Source organism: Hyperolius riggenbachi, chromosome 6, assembly GCF_040937935.1.
Source record: "Hyperolius riggenbachi isolate aHypRig1 chromosome 6, aHypRig1.pri, whole genome shotgun sequence".
NCBI classification, from domain to species: domain Eukaryota; kingdom Metazoa; phylum Chordata; class Amphibia; order Anura; family Hyperoliidae; genus Hyperolius; species Hyperolius riggenbachi.
This window is the reverse complement of record NC_090651.1, coordinates 231,804,723-231,825,073: the sequence shown is the minus strand read 5'-3', so window position 1 is coordinate 231,825,073 and position 20,351 is coordinate 231,804,723. Positions and strand designations below refer to the sequence as shown.

Genomic DNA, 20,351 nt, shown 5'->3' with positions numbered 1-20,351 from the left:
ATCTTACTCTACCCTTAAAAAATAATTTCAACAACTGATATAAAGGACAAACAACATTACTACAGGGTAAAAAAAAATATCATGGGTAGTGCTTTACGTTGTTGCTATAATGATTTCCATGGTCTGTGCGTTGAATAATGGCAATCACTAACAATCTGTTCCCTTCCTCTGCCTAAATCTCTCAGACACTGTGACTGCCCTTGGCAGGGCTTGGCGCCTTATATCAGTTCTTATGTACAGAGTGCTTGAGGGAGCAAAATGAAAAACTCGCACTGCGGCCCATGATTCCTTAGCCATGCCACGGCTTGGCACCCACTACTGCTTAAAACCAATGTAACATGGCACCCAGTGCAACTTAGGACCCAAATACACTTGTCAACCACTCTTAACATCACACTGCTACTTGGCACTATATGTGGATGTTAACTGGCGTAGAAGTCAATGGAATTTATTTTTTTTTTGGTTTACCTTAAGGTGGCCACTAATGATCTACTTTTTTCATCCAATCTTACCATTTCTATGTAATACAAGGGAAATGCCTAAATTATCAATTCAGTATATTTACTCAATTTACCCTTATACTACATAGATTTGGTAAAATTGGATGAAAAAGATTGAATCATTAGTGGCCATCTTTAGATTACCTTTCTTTGCTTTTTGCAAGCCTGTTCCCTTTGTGCTCAAAATGTACGCATCACCATCCTAAGATGAGTGTCTTCTCATTATGGTGCAGGAAAACCTACAGAGTTATGCTGGGAATACACCATTCATTTTTTAGATAATAGATGGCTTGATAGATAATTTCTGACAGATCCAATCTGATTTAGATTGTTTCTCTGATAAATGTTCTCATAGAAGTGAATGGAAATCGATTGAAAAATTTATCGGAATAACGATTGTAAAATCAATCGGAAAGTAAATCTGCAAAAAAAACCTCACCGTGTATTTCCAGCATTAGACCTCCTACATTGGACAATACACTTAATGGTAGTGTGATTTTCACAAAGTACATATCTTTTCTTTCCCAACTATGATAGTCACAGTAAACACTGAAAACATTGAGGGGAAGGGACATGGCATTTAGAAAATGAATGCTTAGTAATTTTCAGAAATACCATAGCTCACAAACTACTCACAAATATCTGTGCGCTGGTTGCATATAATAAAATAAAACAGAATAATAGTATGCAATATGTACGGTATACAGGTAGTCCCTGACTTACAAACAACCCAGTTATGAACGACCCGCCGATACGAACAGCCCGAAATTTCAGTCAAGTCAAAAAAAATGAATTTCTTTTCAAAAAGACCTTATAGTTTTTTGAAAATCGATTAAAAAAATGTAAGGAAAAATGTTTTTTAAACTGGTAAAATTACATTTTGCTGTGGTACACTGAGGGCACAGGGGGATAGAAGGAGACAGTGGGGGAAACTTGAAGCACAGGAGGGCATCGAGGGGGTACAAGGGACATAGATGGCACAGCCTTTCAACTTATGGACAGATTCAGGTTAAGAATGAACATACAGTCCCTATCTCTTCATTAGCCGGGGGACTACCCGTTCTAAGTCATTGAAAAGCTGCCGATTAACAAAAAGGCAGATCTCAGTCACCCTGGAAATTGAAGCAACAGCTAGCAAATCAAAACCACTGTTCAACGACTGGTTAGCAGGCAGCTAGAAACTTTGAATGCTTGGTCACTATATCCATCCTGTTTGTTAACCTGGCTCTACCGTACTCTCTTGAAATGTAAACAAAATAATTAGGAAGTATTTTAGTCCTGTCCTGTCATCCAAAAAGGAAAAAAAAAGTGTTTTGTTTGTTTGGTCTTCTTTACATGCACTGTGTGTCAGAAAATTCAGCTGGTGCTGTTTTGCCAATAGCTCTTTTTATTATTATTCTCCCTCAATACTTAGCATGTAAATAATATGCAACCAGGGGCTGCTTGTGTCAGAAGTTACACACCGCCATGGTGGCAGAGCAGAATACTGAAACGCCATTTGCATAATGTTTTATGTAGCACCTAGAACCTTTGTCTTCTTTGCCGTTGCTCCCTGAAGTGTGAAACCATTTTTATTTTCAATTACCTGACATGGTGCTTGTAAGGAGAGACCTGAAAAAGTTTTTAATCTCTCATTCTGTGTTCTACTAATGTCCTTTCCTGTCTGACTTTGTATTCCCTGCTTTCAGTAAAGCAGTGCCACATGACATGGAAACCTTAGTAGGAAACAGGCTTAAAGTGTAACTAAGGTCAAGTGTTGTAACCAGCTAAACAGACAAAGAAAGGTTCATTTTGCAGGAATGCTAACATATTTTAAACATAAATCGTTTGTTTTAATGAGATTTCTTTATATTTCTTCTTGCCTGGTTTATGATGATATACTGTTAACTTGACTTTGTGCCAAGATTATTTTTCCCATATCATAAGACTATTTTTATTCGCATGATTCATTCCACTATCCTGTCATTCCATTATTTTGGACGTTCATGATGCCCAATCAGTAAGGCTATGTTCACAGTGGTGCATTGCGGTGTGATATAGCGACCACGTTAGGCTTGATTCACACCGTGCCCATTGCATAACGCGTGCGCTATAATGTGTGTGAACTGCCATGGACACTGGACATAGACGATAATTCAAAGCCTACATACAGCGAGTTACAATAACCGAATCCATTACAATGCAGAGATGTGAACAGGCCCATAGAATTGTACTGTATGTGCAGTGAGTTGACCTGCAGAATTAGGCTGCATTTGCCAGTGGAACCGGCCGTACGGTTCCATTCCGCTCAACGGACAAAAAAAATGCAGCAGGACCCAATTTTCTGGACCGTTTCGCTCCGCAAAACGTAAAGTAAGGTTTTGCAGCTACATAGGAACAAATAGAAAACTGAGTTTACAGCACACTGGCTGTAAAAACTGACAGTTTTCACCTGATCCTGATGGCGGATCCGTACATCCGGCTCCGCAAAAAAGCGTAAAAATGTAAATCTGTAATGCAACTGATGCAGTGTGAAAGGACCCTTATAAAGGTAAAGTCGCACTGCAATGCAAGACCTATGCGACGTTCACAGTGTGGCTGGTGTGGTGCGATCTAACGGTGTGCAGCATCCCAAAGCACTGCAGGCATTGTATTACTGCAAATGCACGCATTAACAGTGATAGTGGAGCATAATTTTTAATGACTGGATGCTTCTGTGCATAACCTGCAGTGCGACTTTCCCTTCTGTTCCTGCTTTTACAGATAATGCAACACCCACTGTGAACCTAACCTAACTGTGATTCCACTGGCTGTTTCTACAATTTGTGTGTATGTAAGTTTTGAGTATTTTTATATTGCAAATCAGAGGTTAGTCTATCTGTTTAGCTGTTTGCATTTCAATACTTTAATTCCATTTTAATAAAATTAAATTCAGGGCAGCTATTTTGGTGATGGGGAAGGGGAGGGAGTTAGTCTTTGTTGACACCTTGCATCAGAAACAAACTTTTTTTTTCAAGGTAAAATCTGTTTACTACAGACATTTTTGTGATCAGTAGATTAACTTAATGCTGCCTTTCAAGTCTACTGCATGGTATGCGACAGAGATTCTAAAGACAGCCCTGGGACTTCTAAAAATAGAAAGCCAATGTGCTTACCTTCAGTACTTTTTGTGTTGGTTATGAGCAAAGAGTGACAGAGAGGATTATGGGGGTGAATGAGTTTGGTGTATGTTTTGATTTATCTAGAACATATTTATAACTTTGTAGTATACGGAAAATTGTTGTAGCTGTTGTTTTAACTCTTGCATTAATTCCTATACTAGAAAAAACAATGTCATTGTGTAGTTGCTTTACAATGTGAAGCTTCTCTCTTAAAGAGGAACTCCAGTGAAAATAATGTAATTAAAAAAAGTGCTTCATTTTTACAATAATTATGTATAAATGATTTAGTCAGTGTTTGCTCAGTGTAAAATCTTTCCTCTCCCCGATTTACATTCTGACATTTATTACAAGGTGCCATTTATACTGTGGGCAGGTTATGTAGCTGCTGCTAGCTGTTTTGGCAGTTGGAGACAGCTGTAAACAGCTATTTCCCACAATGTAACAAGGTTCACAGACAGGAAACTGCCAACAGTACCTCGGTCCTCAGAGCTTCTTGTGGGAGGGGTTTCACCACAATATCAGTCATACAGTGCCCCCTGATGGTCTGTTTGTGAAAAGCAATAGATTTCTCATGTAAAAGGGGTTTTCAGCTACTGATTGGGATAAAGTTACATTCTTGGTTGGAGTTTTTCTTTAAGCTTATTCACATTTTCCGGTGTGCTGGAACAATAGCCTTTGCCAGCCCCGCTACTCTAACAGAATATTGACTGCATCAATGAATTTATAAAATGAGATGTGAGATAAAGATAAGTGAGATTAAACTGTAATCACGTCAAGCATCCAGTGAGATGTAGAGGGTAAAAAGGAAACGCTTCTTAAGTAAATAATCTCTTTTGTTTCACAAAAAAGTGTTGTGCCTACAGCTTCACCATCTAGCTTTCTCATAAGTTGTGTTATGATGTTGTTGATAGGAGATGCCTGGTGTGAGTGGTATCACCCACCTAGAAGCTGACATGGGCATGATTAACCAGGACTACTCCAATGTGGACCATCTACAAGAGCTGGCCTTCTCTCCTGTCCATGCTCCGATTGTCGCAATGGGCACACAGACTGGGAGGTAAGTGCCCCCAGTCCATGCCTACTCACACTACAACTGGGCTTCCTGTTTTAAACTTTATTTTGTACAAGTGTATTGTGCTTATAACAATTATGATTTCATATGTGTTCTCTTTAAAAGTTGTATATCACAAAGCATGTTGCTCTCTTAACGCAGAGTCACAGTCTAACATAGAATAGAAATTTGATTTTCTACCTGTTTTTGTCCTAAAGTAATGTCAGCTGTGTAAAAAGTATAAGTTCTCTCAGCTTAGAGTACAGTATTGCTGGGAGATGCCACTGCATGTGTATTTTACAGGGCCGGATTACCAACCAGGCAACAAAAGCAGTCGCTTGGGGCCCCATTCAGAGTCAAAGGGGCCCCATCAGCACATAAACCAGCCCTCGCCATCCTGTTAGCAGTGGCTGGATGGTATAATGATTAAAGGGACTCTGAGCAGTGCAGTAACTATGGAAAGATGCATATCATTTTAAAGCTCTCTTTCTCCTCTTTCCAATGATATATAAACGGCCGCCATATGCCTTTTAGTTTTCGCTATTTTCGCGATCGAAATCGCGGCCACAGGATGACTTTTCTCCAAAGTCGGCAGCCCGATTCAGCACAATGGAATGAAATATAAGGAACCCAGGGGAATATAATTACAAACATCATGCTGGTAGGTGTGAGGATGTAATGAATTAGTTGTGGGTATGCTTAAAGGCATACCCACAGGCACTGCTCGGAGTCCCTTTAAGGGCTCTGCCTCTGACACAGGAGACCAGGGTTCGAATCTCGGCTCTGCCTGTTCAGTAAGCCAGCACCTATTCAATAGGAGACCTTAAGCAAGTCTCTCTAACACTGCTACTGCCTATAGGGTGCGTCCTAGTGACTGCAGCTCTGGTGCTTTGAGTCCGCCAGGAGAAAAGCGCGATATAAATGTTATTTGTCTTGTCTTGTCAAATGATGCCGTGCGCTGCTGATTGTCTTCAGAGCCAGGCTCTCCTCCTAGGTCCCCCTCCTGCTACTGTGCGCTCTGCCGCTGCCCACTCCGCCCTCCCTTCCCACAGAGAACCACAGCTGCAGTAAGAATGATAGCAGCAGATGGCAAACGCTCACTCACCTATTCATGATCCAAGCGATAGAGATCCCGTCATCTTAAACCCATCTGTCTCTTCTACAGTGCAGCCGCTTGCTCTGAACTTCCTGATTCTCAGATCAGACAGGAAGTAGGAAGTAGTAATAGTAGTAGTAACAGAGTGGCAGCACTCTAGAGGAGACAGATGGGCTCCGAATGACGGGACCTCTATTGCTTGGATCGCAATAGGTGAATGTGAGTCATCTGGTGCTGTCATTCTCCCCCGCTGCGGCTGCCTTCTCTGCTGGACTATCGTATTCACTGGGATGGAGGCTGCATGGTGACTGTCTAGTTTGGGAGGAAATCGGTTGTTCGGTGGTGGGGGTGGTTATGTAATTCTGTCTTGGAAACGGCTTCCGGTTTGGCGGTGTCCAGGGCTTTCTGCTATTGCCAGGCTGGAGATGCAGAGGGAAAGTGCTGCTGCTGTGATATCTTGCGCCCTCTTCACAGGGGTGCCCCAGCCCCTGAGTGCAAATGTCCCAGCCATTCATCTCTCACTCTGCATTTTGCCGCTGCTATTCCCTGCATTGTGCACCCACAGAGGTAAGCGGGCTGTTGCCCATAGCAACCAGTAGCTCGGCTGCCCCGGTGTGTGCGGCATGTTGCTGTACAGCTGCATCTTCTTATTCTATTACGACATGATGGGGGGCCCAAATCAGTTACTTTGCTTAGGGCCCCATTTAGCCTTAATCCGGCTCTGCCCTGAGTGCAAATGTCCCAGCCATTCATCTCTCACTCTGCATTTTGCAGCTGCTATTCCCTGCATTGTGCACCCACAGAGGTAACCAGGCTGTTGCCCATAGCAACCAGTAGCTCGGCTGCCGCGGTGTGTGCGGCATGTTGCTGTACAGCTGCATCTTCTGATTCTATTACAACATGATGGGGGCCCAAATCAGTTACTTTGCTTAGGGCCCCATTTAGCCTTAATCTGGCTCTGGTATTTTATATCACATTCATTCAAAAAGCTCATCAGGGAGGAAATATTATCTGTTTGCTGCTTACAGTCAGCGACCCCTGCACCAAGAAAATCTGCTCTGCACTTGCTCAGTCTAGGCTACTGCAATTAGTGATGGGAGAACAATAAATAGAGCTGCTGTGTCAGTGAAGCACAGTTTTTTTTAACCCTTTCAGTAACTTTATTTTGTTATCGATCAGTTGTTGATCCTTAGCAGTTCTTACAGTATGGCTAATCTGTTGGAACAGTGGGTGGATTTTGACAATAGTTCATCTTTAGTATTTTACTTCCTTTAAAGGGGCACTACAGCGAAAAACTGTAAAATGTATAATATGTGCAAACAAATACAAATAAGAAGTACATTTTTTTCCAGAGTAAAATGAGCCATAAATTACTTTTCTCCTATGTTGCTGTCACTTACAGTAGGGAGTAGAAATCTGACAGAAATGACAGGTTTTGGACTAGTCCATCTCTTCATAGGGGAGTCTCAGCAAGGCTTTTATTCTTTAAAAAGATATTCCCGAAAAAGGATTTAAACAATGATGGTGGCCAGCTTCCCTGCTTCCTACACAAATTTTTGCAGCTGGACAGAGCAACTGCCATTGACTAAATGCTTTTGAAAATAAATATATCCCTGAGAATCCCCTATAAAGAGACGGACTAGTCCAAAACCTGTCACTTCTCTCAGATTTCTACTACCTACTGTAAGTGACAGCAACATAGCAGAAAAGTAATTCATGGCTCATTTTACTCTGGAAAAAGTGTACTTCTTATTTGTATATGTTTGCACATATTTAAAATTGTACAGTTTTTCGGTGTAGTGCCCCTTTACGGACAACTCAATTTTCAAACATTGATTTCACTATTTTTTCAAGATGTCTGCACAGAACAGCTTAACCTTTTCACCCATACTTGTAGATTGTGCATCACATACATTTCAGATTTTCTGACCTACAGTGCAGTTATAATGATTTTATGGAAACAGGGCCTCTCTTGCTCCTTCTGCTATTGGACATTTTCCTCTATGTAAGAGCACATTACCCTTGTATCCCCTGCAAAAGCTTCTGGTGCCAGATTATGTGTCTTCTTCTTCTAAGTATGTTATGTTGCCCTATTGAAAAAATTGAGACTACTTCCTTACTGTGTGATGTTTACCAGCAGAATGTACATAAACAGGCGCTTCCTTATTCAGTTTCCTTATACCTGTAGGTGCCTCCTTCCACACTGCTAACCATGGCTGTGCATGGTAATATTCCTTACATATCTGTGGTCTAATTCACCTATCTGTAATCTGCACACCTTCCCTGAACTGATCACAGCTCTTCATTCCTTTTGTATGACAGAGGCAGTGATTATAGGCTGCCTTGGCCAAGTTTCATCTAGCATGTGTATGAAGCCATAGGCTAGGCTCACATTAAAGTGGCTTCATTGAGCTAATGTACAATTTGCTGTGACTATCCTGTTAAGTCTTGCAACTTTGTTGTAACAAACATGCCATAGATTGCTATCTATAAATATCTGACTTCTGTCCAGGTTTCAGAAAAGTCATGCAGAATGGGACTGTATTCTGTTACCACAATGGAAAAAGTGGGCACAATAGACATGTCAGAACACGTCTCAATGGATCCTAAAGTCTAAGGATACCAGAACTGGAATTAAACACTGTTCTTTTACTTACCTTGGTCTTTTTCCAGCCCCCATAGGCTTGTATGTCCCTCGCAGTACTCCCGGTCCTCCTCCTCAGCTGTTCAGCCTGCCACAGCAGTACTGCACATGTCTTGTAGCGGTGGCCCACATCCTTCATCTGCACATGCGCACTACATCAATCATAGCAACGCATGTGCAGAATGCTCATGGCTATGGTAGCACAATAAAGGATGCACTCTGCCCACCCAGCGCATGTGCAGCACTGTACAACTTGGGCAGCTCCGCTGCTGTAGCGGGCCAAATAGCTGAGCAAGGAGGAGGACCATGAGGACATTGAGGGACATACAAGCCTACTGGAGCTGGAAGCCCCAGGTAAGAAAAATAATATTCTTTAATTATTTAATTTCATCTCTGGAAATGTTTAAAATGGGGGGGGGGGGGGTGTTGAGTGAACTTTTGACCTTTATATAAAAACTTGAAACTCTCAAAAACTATGATGAAATTCTCAATAAACTGATGTTTATTGCATCACAAATGGGCAGAAACCAAGCATTACACAACCATATCACTTCTACGTTGGTGTGCCGTTGTAGGGGGGCTGGGTGACATCATTGGCTGGAAAAAAATAATTGCTATGACCTTTAAATGGAACACAGCACAAAACTTTCTTTTTGCAACATAAATGGGCACAAACATAGCACTATCCAAACACAATGGAATTTTTATTTGTGCTGATTGTAGGCGGTTGGGCAACTTCTCGGAGATTTTGTGGATAGCAAACTGCCAAGCAAAAAAAGTTAGTGCACATTTCCAGTATCGCCCCAAGATTGTGCATTTTCTGGGTGAATAGGAAATTACTTTTCCCCACAGACACTTTTTGTGGTACCAGCTGTTAAAAAAATCACTATTGCAAAAATTGAAACGTTTTAAATGCATAGGTATACATAAATGTAAAATGTATATGTGTTCCAGGGTTAAAATGCACTTTAAATTACTTTTTTCCTATGTTGCTGTCACTTGCAGTAAGTGGTAAAAATCTGAAAGATTTTTGCCAGGTTCTGTACTGCTCAATTTCCTTATGGAGGATTATCAGGAATTCCTGTATCTTTTTAAAGATGCATTCAATAAAAAAAAACCTATGCAAAGATGCCAGCCATCCTGCACTCTCATGAGCACACTATTGTGGCAATTCAACCCCTGCTGTCCAGGAGATGCTTTTAAAAATAAAGGAATTACTGAAAATCCCTATGAGAAGATGGACTAGTCCAAAACCTTTCAGATCTGTCAGATTGTTACTAACTACAGTAAGTAACGGTAAGGCCCGGTTCACATTAGCGGTGGCCCTCCGGAATCGCCGTGCCGGAGCCGCACCGCCTGCAGAACGGACGGAACGGACGCACGGCATAGCAATTAAAGCCTATGCGTCCGTTCACATGGGTCCGTTCTGCAGAACCGGAGCCGGACCGGATCCGGGCCGGATCCGGACTCCGGCCTCCGTTCCAACATGCGCTATTTTTTCATCCGGCCCCTCCGGCAGCCGTATCCGGGGCGGAGCCGGACTGCACCATCCGGCCAATACAAACAAATGGGAACCGGAGGCCGCACAACACACTGGCTGAGAAATCCGGATGTTCTACCCCACTTCCTATGCGGATTTTTGCGGCGATATTGGCTGGGGACACATGGGCAAGCATTTTGGAGTGGAGCAGCACAGCTGGATCCGGATCCGGAGATGTTGGCAGCATGTCGCAGGTGGAGGTGAGTGCTAAACAGCAGAGGGCCTGATTCCACAGGTCCCCCTTCTGCTGACCTCCCAGACCCCAACTTTTTTTTGGTGTTTTACGTTACTTCTGCCAAACGGATCCGGATCGCATCCTGATGGACACCTGATGCAACCTGACCGGATCCGGATCGGATCCGGATCAGAACCGTACGGTTCCGATCCGGATCCGGTCCGGATCCGGTCAGGTCATCCGGTCCGTTTGGCAGACAACCGCAAGTGTGAACCGGGCCTTAGATAGGAAAAATTATATTTTTTGTGCATTTTAGGCCCGGTTCACATTAGCGGTTGTTTGCCAAACGGACCGGATGACCTGACCGGATCCGGACCGGATCCGGATCGGAACCGTACGGTTCTGATCCGGATCCGATCCGGATCCGGTCAGGTTGCATCAGGTGGCAATCAGGATGCGATCCGGATCCGTTTGGCAAAATATACGTAAAAAAAAAAAAAAATGTTGGGGTCTGGGAGGTCAGCAGAAGGGGGACCTGTGGAATCAGGCCCTCTGCTGTTTAGCACTCACCTCCACCTCCGACATGCTGCCAACATCCTGCCAACACCTCCAGCTCGTGCTGCTCCACTCCAAAATGCTTGCCCATGTGTCCCCAGCCAATATCGCCGCAAAAATCCGCATAGGAAGTGGGGTAGAAGATCCGGATTTCTCAGCCAGTGTGTTGTGCGGCCTCCGGTTCCCATTTGTTTGTATTGGCCGGATGGTGCAGTCCGGCTCCGCCCCGGATACGGCTGCCGGAGGGGCTGGATGAAAAAATAGCGCATGTTGGAACGGAGGCCGGAGTCCGGATCCGGCCCGGATCCGGTCCGGCTCCGGTTCTGCAGAACGGACCCATGTGAACGGACGCATAGGCTTTAATTGCTATGCCGTGCGTCCGTTCCGTCCGTTCTGCAGGCGGTGCGGCTCCGGCACGGCGATTCCGGAGGGCCACCGCAAGTGTGAACCGGGCCTTACTCTGAGACAAATGTATACCTCCAAAGTATGTATACATACATACTTTAACCACTCCCTGCAATATGGATGTTTATAAACATCCAATTTATGCATTTTTAGTTCAAGTAGAATGATTATATAAGTCTGGCTATTCTCCCAAAAAGCACATGCTCATCTGTTCCCTTTACGTGTAACTTAACTCAGAATTTCCTCTCTGCTCTAAAAGATTAGCCACAGCATGATAAAACTTTTTGGGAGAAAAATCTGTATGGAAATCCTAAAGAAACGCAAAGTTTTACTTGGTTTAACTTCACTAGAAGCAATGATAGGGTTAAGCTCGTGTTTAGACAGGGCAGAAAGCTGCATCGGCAAAGCTCACACACAGCTCACAACTCTGCTGATAAGACACTGTGGTCTAGCAAAACAAGCATAGAACACAGTCCAGTGAATTTATTATCAACTATAATTAAAATAAAGACTTTTCATTGTGTGATGTGCTAGAGTTCAGGTCATCTTTCAGCCCAAGGCATGAAGTTGTTACATTTTACAATTTTTCATGATAGTTGTCCTTTATGCATCTGTTTTCATTTACGAAGTTGCACATCCTGACAGGTATAAGATTTAAAATACTTAGAAATTTGAGCATCTGCATCTCTAGCAGCAATGTAGCTTTGATTAACTGTAAATTGAAAAAAAAAATGCACGTAGGATTGTTCCTAAACCAGAAATAGCAGTCACCATGTGTTTGTGCAAAATGCCAAGAAGGCTGACTCACACAGTCTGTTCAGCCTGGCTCAGTGTTATTATTTTGTTATATTATCCTGGATGTTCAGCACCACACATTGCCCTGTATAAGATGCGGGGATATACCAGAGCTGTGCCATTTACTGAATCATTTCTCTTATGTGTTCTTTTAGGGAAAGAGTAAATACAGTAAATGTGACATTTTACATTATGTGACTCAACTAACTGAACCAACAGATAGCTATCCTTACAGACAGATGGGGAAGCTTAATGAACTGAAGAGCAATGAGATCAAATGACACATACTGTAGACCTGGCTTTTTTTACTTATGGCTCACGAAATGCATCTTGCCCACGCCCCATGTTTAGGTGTCACTCTGCCTATATTGTGATGGGTTTGTCATGTGTGGCTGGAGTACACATATTCTGTTCTTTAAAGGGAACATAAACCAAGTAAAAATATTTAAAATAAACACATATGATGTACCTGCAAATTAGTATTGCATACGTACCACACCATTATTATTATTATTATTATTATTTATTAGATTTATATAGCGCCAACATATTACGCAGCACTGTACAATAAATAGGATTACAGACAATGATAACAGGGGTGACAGAACAATACAGGTAACAGACCATAGATACAACAATACAGGTAATAGCAATAAGATACAACAACAACAACAAATAACATTTGTAGAGCGCTTTTCTCCCATAGGACTCAAAGCGCATAAGCATGGCTCAGACCATTGTGGTACAGAGGAAGAATTTTAGTCCAGAAAAAAGTCCGGAAATGCCAGGCTAAACAGGTGGCTTTTCAGTCTATAGCTCCAGGGATGGTGCTGTCTTTACTGGGTGTGGCAGGGAGTTCCAAAGAGTAGGGGCAGCATGACAGAAGGCTCTATCTCCAGATTTTTTGAGGTGCACTCTGGGAGTGACCAAGTTTATAGAACTAGCTGATCTGAGGTTGTGAGAGGTGTGGTGCAGCTTCAGCAAGTCCTTCATGTATCCAGGGCCCAGATTGTGCAGGGATTTGAATGTCAGCAGTCCAATCTTGAAAAGTATTCTCCATTCTACTGGTAGCCAGTGCAGTGAGCGAAGGATCGGTGTAATGTGACAGTGGCGAGGCTGGTTTGTTAGCAATCTGGCAGCAGCATTCTGCACTAATTGCAGGCGACGCAGGTCCTTTTTGGGGAGGCCAGCATAAAGGGCATTGCAGTAATCCAGCCGTGATGTGATGAAGGCGTGAACTAGGGTTGGAAGATCCTCTGGGGGAATCAGATGTTTAATCTTTGCAATGTTCTTCAGATGAAAGTAGGAAGATTTAACTATAGATGAAATTTGGTTTCTGAAACCTAAATCCCCATCGATTAGTATGCCAAGGCTGCGCACAAGGTTGGAGCTGTTTATGTCCGAATTCCCAATCCTGATTGGTGTTGCTTTAGGATAGAGCTGTTTTGATGGCGAGCACTGACTTTGGACAAAGAGGACCTCAGTTTTGTCAGCATTCAGTTTCAACCAGTTATCATTCATCCATGCCTGTAGCTCAGCTAAGCAAGAGTTTATTTTTGGAGTAGGGTCTGTTTCACCAGGTTTGAAGGACAGGTATAGCTGTGTGTCATCGGCGTAGCAGTGGTACGTCAGGCCATGTCGTTGGATAAGTGTACGGAGTGGCAACATGTAGATTGCAAACAGCAGAGGGGATAGGATTGATCCTTGTGGCACTCCGAATTGTAGAGGTGCAGGTTTGGACATTATAGGTCCTAGGGATACTCTCTGTGTTCTGTCAGTCAGGAATGATCTGAACCACTGGAGGACTGAACCACTGATGCCACAGTACTCCTGCAGTCTGTTAAGCAGGATTTCATGGTCAACTGTATCAAAAGCCGCTGAGAGATCCAACAGGATTAGGATGGAGCATTCCCCTCTGTCCCTTGCCATGAGCAGGTCGTTGCAGACTTGGATGAGGGCTGTTTCACAGCTGTGGTGTTTCTTAAAGCCAGATACACAACACAATGCAGATAGGAGTACAATGCCAGATCATAAACTGGAATGGTAGTGGTAAAAATTACCAGTTCCAAATTCTGGGTACAGTGCACACAGTCAAGTATGATACACAAGGGGAGAGGGCCCTGCCAAAGGCTTACAATCTAGAGGGAGGGGTTGGTGACACAAAAGGAGGGGGTGCAGCAAGAAGTTATGGGCAGAAAGGATTAGGGTAGTGTTGAGTTGATGTAGGCCTCCTTAAAGAAGTGAGTTTTGAGTGCTTTTTTGAAGGTGGAAGCGAGCCTGATGGGCAGTGGGAGAGAGTTCCACAGGATAGGGGCAGCTCTAGTGAAGTCCTGCAGTCTGGCATGGGAGTGCGAGATGCGTGGGGTGGTTAAGAGGAGGTCGTGAGAGGAGCGAAGTGGGCGGCCAGGTGTATATCTGCTGACCAGGTCAGAGATGTAGGTTGGGCAGGACTTGTGTATGGATTTGCATGCCAAACATAGGATCTTGAAGCTGATTCTGAAGTGAATTGGAAGCCAATGAAGGGATTTGAGTAGGGGAGTCGTGGAGACAGAGCGGTGGGAGGAGTAGATGAGTCTGGCTGCTGCGTTCATGATGGATTTTAGGGGGGCAATGCGGTTTTGAGGAAGGCCTGACAAGAGGGAGTTGCAGTAGTCCAGGTGGGAGATGATGAGGGCATGGACAAGGAGTTTGGTAGTGTCTGGGGTCAGGAAAGGCCGGATCGGATCTTGGAGATGTTGCGTAAGTGGAAATAGCAGGCTCTAGCTACGGTTTGGATGTGGGAGGTGAAGGAGAGGGCCGAGTCCAGGGTGACACCCAGGCAGCGGGCTTGTGTGGTTGGATGAATGATTGTGCCATTGACAGTGACATAGAGGTCAGTGGGGGGTGAAGCAGCACGAGGCGGGAAGATTAGGAGTTCAGTCTTATCCAGGTTTAATTTGAGGAACCTGGCAGACATCCAGGATGAAATAGCTGAGAGACCAGAGGATACCTTCTCCATGGTGGTGGTGGAGAGGTCAGTGGTATGGAGGTAAATCTGGGTATCATCTGCATATAGGTGATAGTTGAAACCCAGACAGGAGAGGAGTTTTCCAATGGAGGCAATGTAAATGGAGAACAGCAGGGGACCAAGAACAGAGCCTTGGGGGACCCCAACTGAAAGTGGGAAGGAGGTTGAGGAGGAACCATTGAAGGAGATCTTGAAGGAGCGATTTGAGAGGTAGGAGGAAAACCATGCTAGGGCAAGGTCTTTGATACCCACAGATTGCAGGGACTGGAGAAGCAGGGAGTGATCAACAGTGTCGAATGCTGATGAGAGGTCTAGGAGGAGAAGTATAGTGTATTTTCCTTCGGCCTTGGCGAGCGTGAGGTCATTGACGACCTTGGTGAGAGCAGTCTCGGTGGAGTGGCCTGGCCGAAATCCTGATTGTAGGGGGTCAAACAGGGAGTTGGAGTCAAGGTAACGGGTCATGCGTCATCAGTTCCTCTCAGACGTTCACCATTTTCTTCTAACAACAATCCCTTCCAGTTCTGTCAAGATTTTGTCAGACCTGAAATATACCAGTTGCTGTCAGTTATAGCTGAAAGGACAACTATTGCGCAATGTAATGTCTGTTTCCCTAAGGCTCAAGTGGGTGAGCTCCGAGATGTCACCCAGTGTATCACTACTGAAATATGCAAAGTAACCATTGTTGTCCCGGAAAGCTAGAGACACCTCCAGATCCACTGGAATGCAATGATGTACAGTAAAACCTTGGTTTGAAAGTAACTTGGTTTAAGAGCGCTTTGCAATACAAGTAAAAAATGTTGTGCAATCTTGACTTGATATGCAAGCAACGTCTTGATACACTGCCTTTGATGCTTCAGGATTGTACTCAGTTGCCACACTAATCCATTCCATGCACTGATGAGGATCAACCAATCCAAAACAGTCTGTATGCATGTTGGATTATTGTTGCTCTTTATATTTAACAAGCTAATATACATAATTGCATTCTAGCGGATCTGGAGGTGTGTTTAGCTTACAGGGACATCTGTGGGTGATTTGCATATTTCAGCAGTGATGCACTGGGAGACATCTCAAGCTCACTCCAACCTGAATTATCGCAAATGCTTTCTGTTTAAGAAAGCAAACTTTTGTTTTCTATAGTATTTTAGTAAGAGACCTTTTGGTACATTGTAGCCCCTTACACACTCCTAGGAGTTCTGGTTCACCATGAGCTTGCTGGGCAATCTGTAACTCTTTGTGTATAAAGGGCGCCGGATGTAGCCGATAAACATGGTTTTGTTTATAAAAGGGCACCAGATATAGCTGATAAAAATATATTTTTTAAAAGGCTCCAGAGGTAGCCGATAAACATGATTTCATTTATAAAAGGGCGCCAGATATAGCCAATAAATGTGATTTTGTTTATAAATGGCTCCAGATGCAGCCGATAAATGTGCTTTAATTTAGAAAAGGGCGCCAGATATAGCCAATAAATGTGATTTTGTTTAGAAAAGGGTGCTGGATGTAGCCGATAAGCATGATTTTGTTTTTAAAATGGCGCCAGATATAGGCGATAAATGTGATGTTGTTTCTAAAGGGTGCTGGATGTAGCAATAAACATGATTTAATTTCTAAAAGGGTGCCAGATGTAGCCAATAAACGGAATTTAATTCATAAAAGGGCGCCGATAAACGTTATTTTGAAGCCGGTAATGTGATTCCATTTACAAAAGGCACCCTGATTTAGCCACTGTTAAAATATAAACCTAACCCCAACCCCCCCAAGTACCTAACCTTAACCCCCATGGTGGTGCTTAAGCCTTAAACCCCCATAGTGGTGCCTACCCTTAACCCCCCCCCCCCCCCCCTCTTTCATTTGATGCCTGAATCGCTGTTCTGCACCAAATAGTTTTCATTCAATTTAAATATCGCGGCTGCCATCTTGGCTCTGTTATAGCTTTCGGGTCACCCCTGTCTTCTCTGTTAGAGAAGTGCATCACTGAATGAAGCAGGAAGAGGAAGTGATATTCATGGCCATTGCAGCAGGCTCCTCCAAAGGGGTCGGAAGTCGTCTATCTTATAGGCATGCCCATGAGAGGTGCTCGGAGTCCCTTTAACCCTCCTGCCCCCTAACTTTAACCCCTCATGGTAGTGCCTAACCTTAAAGTGACAGTGAAGCAAAAAAAAGTATGATATAATGCATTGTATATGTAGTACGCATAATTAATAGAACATTATTAGCTAAGAAAAGAGTCTCATTTTTTTTTTATTTTCTGTTATATAGCTTTTTATTTTTAGAACATTGCATCATTCTGTCATACAGTGGGGTGCGAAAGTTTGGGCAACCTTGTTAATCGTCATGATTTTCCTGTATAAATAGTTTGTTGTTATGATAAAAAATGTCAGTGAAATATATCATATAGGAGACACACACAGTGATATTTGAGAAGTGAAATTAAGTTTATTGGATTTAAAGAAACTGTGCAATAATTGTTTAAATAAAATTAGGCAGGTGCATAAATTTGTTTGATTCCAAAAATGTTATTGATTCCAAAACCTTTAGAACTAATTATTGCAACTCAAATTGGCTTGGTAAGCTCAGTGACCCCTGACCTACATACACAGATGAATCCAATTATGAGAAAGAGTATTTAAGGGGGTCAAGCGTAAGTTTCCCTCCTCTTTTAATTTTCTCTGAAGAGTAGAAACATGATGGGGGTCTCAAAACAACTCTCAAATGACCTGAAGACAAAGATTGTTCACCATCATGGTTTAGGGGAAGGATACATAAAGCTGTCTCAGAGATTTCAGCTGTCTGTTTCCACTGTTAGGAACATATTGAGGAAATGGAAAACCACAGGCTCAGTTCAAGTCAGGCGCGTCGCTAGCGCTATTTGTTGGTGGCACGTGCCCCCAATATGCCTCAGGGGTGCCACGGATCTCAGTTTGGGGAGTGCCCTACATGGGTGCCCCAAATCTATTGTTAAACGCGGCCGCCGTTCGCTCGATACGGCGGCCGCCATGTTGTGGGTGGTGCTGACAGTCCTCCTCTCCTGCACCGCCCCCTGCCCAATCACAAGCGCCGCTGTCACTGAGCAGCACCTGGCAGGGGGCGTGCCGGTGTGGGATCATAGTGTGGACTGACTGTGGAGACAGCCGCAGGGGGCTGGAGTGAGCGAGCGTGGTAACTCCGCCCCCTGCACGCGCTTCTTTTGGGCTCCCGGTCGGCGTCCTCCTGTCTGGCATCCCCGCGATTACATTTTAAAGGCAGGGGGGCGGCCATGTCACTCACTACATCACGGGGGAGGGGGCTGCGCCTATCACTCACTACCTAATCTGGGGGCGCCTATCACTCACTACCTAACGGGGGTCCCTGGTGTCACTCACTATCTAACTGGGGGTCCCTGGTGTCACTATCTAACTGGGGGTCCCTGCTGTCACTAACTGGTGGTCCCTGCTGTCACTATCTTACTGGGGGTCCCTGCTGTCACTCACTATCTAACTGGGGGTCCCTGCTGTCACTCCCTAACTGGGGGTCCCTGCTGTCACTATCTAACTGGGGGGCCCTGCTGTCACTCCCTATCTAACTGGGGTTCCCTGCTGTCACTCCCTATCTAACTGGGGGTCCCTGCTGTCACTCCCTATCTAACTGGGGGGCCCTGCTGTCACTCCCTATCTAACTGGGGGTCCCTGCTGTCACTCACTAACTGGGGATCCCTGCTGTCACTCACTACTTAACTGGGGGTCCCTGCTGTCACTATCTAACTGGGGGTCCCTGCTGTCACTATCTAACTGGTGGTCCCTGCTGTCACTATCTTACTGGGGGTCCCTGCTGTCACTCCCTATGTAACTAGGGGTCCCTGCTGTCCCTCCCTAACTGGGGGTCCCTGCTGTCACTCCCTATCTAACTGGGGGTCCCTGCTGTCACTCTGGGGGTCCCTGCTGTCACTCCCTATCTAACTGGGGGTCCCTGCTGTCACTCCCTATCTAACTGGGGGTCCCTGCTGTCACTCCCTATCTAACTGGGGGTCCCTGTTACTCACTACCTAAACTGGGGCCTCCTGTCACTACATACACTGGGGGGCTCCTGTCACTAAATGAGCTGGGGGTCTCCTGTCCCTACCTGAACTGGGGGACTCCTGGCGCTACCTGAACTGGGGGACTCCTGGCGCTACCTTAACTAGGGGACTCCTGGCGCTACCTTAACTAGGGGGCACCTGTCGCTACCTGAACTATCCAGGCCAGCCAGCCCAGCATCACCACCAGCCAACCAGCCCAGAATCACTGTCAAAAGGGCCACAGCATCACCACCAGTCAGGCCAGCATTCCTTTCAACCAGCCTAGCACAGCCCAGCATTACCGCCAGACAACCCAGCCACAGCATAAACGTCAACCCAGCCACAGCATCACCGCCAGCCAACCCGGCCACAGCATCACCGCCAGCCAACCCGGCCACAGCATCACCGCCAGCCAGGCCACAGCATCACTGCCAGGCCTTTCAGCCCACACATCATCCCCAATCCAGCCAAAAACCGTATTGCCAGGCACAGCAGCCAGTACAGGAGAATTCAGAAGCCAGGTGAGAGGTGTCTACCATATTAAGGGGGCATTCTGCCTATTTATGTGAAATGCTGTCTATTTATGTGCCCCATGACTGCTGAATTTGTCTTGTTGGGGGCTTCATGGTTGCTGAATTTGTCTTGTTGGGAGCCTCATGATTTGTTGGGGGCCTCAAGACTGCTGAATTTGTCTTGTTGGGGGGCCTCATGATTTGTTGGGGGCCTTATGATTGCTGAATTTGTCTTGTTGGGGGCCTCACGATTGCTGAATTTGTCATGTTGGGGGCCTCATGATTGCTGAATTTGTCTTGTTGGGGGCCTCATGATTTGTTGGGGACATCATGTTTGCCGACTTTGTCATGTTGGGGGCCTCATGATTGCTGAATTTGTCTTGTTGGGGGCCTCATGATTGCTGAATGTGTCTTGTTGGGGACCTCATGATTTGTTGGGGGCCTCATGATTGCTGAATTTGTCTTGTTGGGGGTCACATGATTGCTAACTGCGAGACTATGGGAAAAACTGAATCATCATCATATGAGACAATAGCATTAAACCTACTTTTTTAGCTTTTTAAAACAGAAAATAAAACTGGGAGGTTCTAAAAAAAAATAAATACATTTTTTCAGTAGTAGGATGGATGAAATTGTTTATCTTCACAGTTTTTCAACTTGGATTTTCCATAATGTTCATGTATGTGTTAAAACGTTTGTACAGTATTTAGTTTAAATTGCTGTTGCCACTTTGCGATAGATAAGTGACTTGTCAAAATTGTATGTGCGTATACATCTTTGATCTATGCCTATACTGATCGTAAATTATCTAAAGGACAGGGGGCTCCATCCAGTATTTCGATGGGCAGGCCCGTTATCTGTAGCTTACACCGCTGCTAAGTTCATGTACGTTTGG

At 44.5% G+C, this 20,351-nt stretch overlaps 1 protein-coding gene across 3 annotated transcripts in view; it reads left to right on the top strand.

Moving 5' to 3' along the window:
- NPHP4 (nephrocystin 4) overlaps positions 1-20,351 on the top strand; it is a 486,557-nt gene that overhangs the window by 293,186 nt on the left and 173,020 nt on the right. For all 3 annotated transcript variants that reach the window (XM_068240494.1, XM_068240492.1, XM_068240493.1), the window contains one exon: positions 4,552-4,697. In XM_068240494.1, coding sequence (XP_068096595.1) covers positions 4,552-4,697 — 146 coding nt within the window. The remainder of the gene's footprint in view (positions 1-4,551; positions 4,698-20,351) is intronic.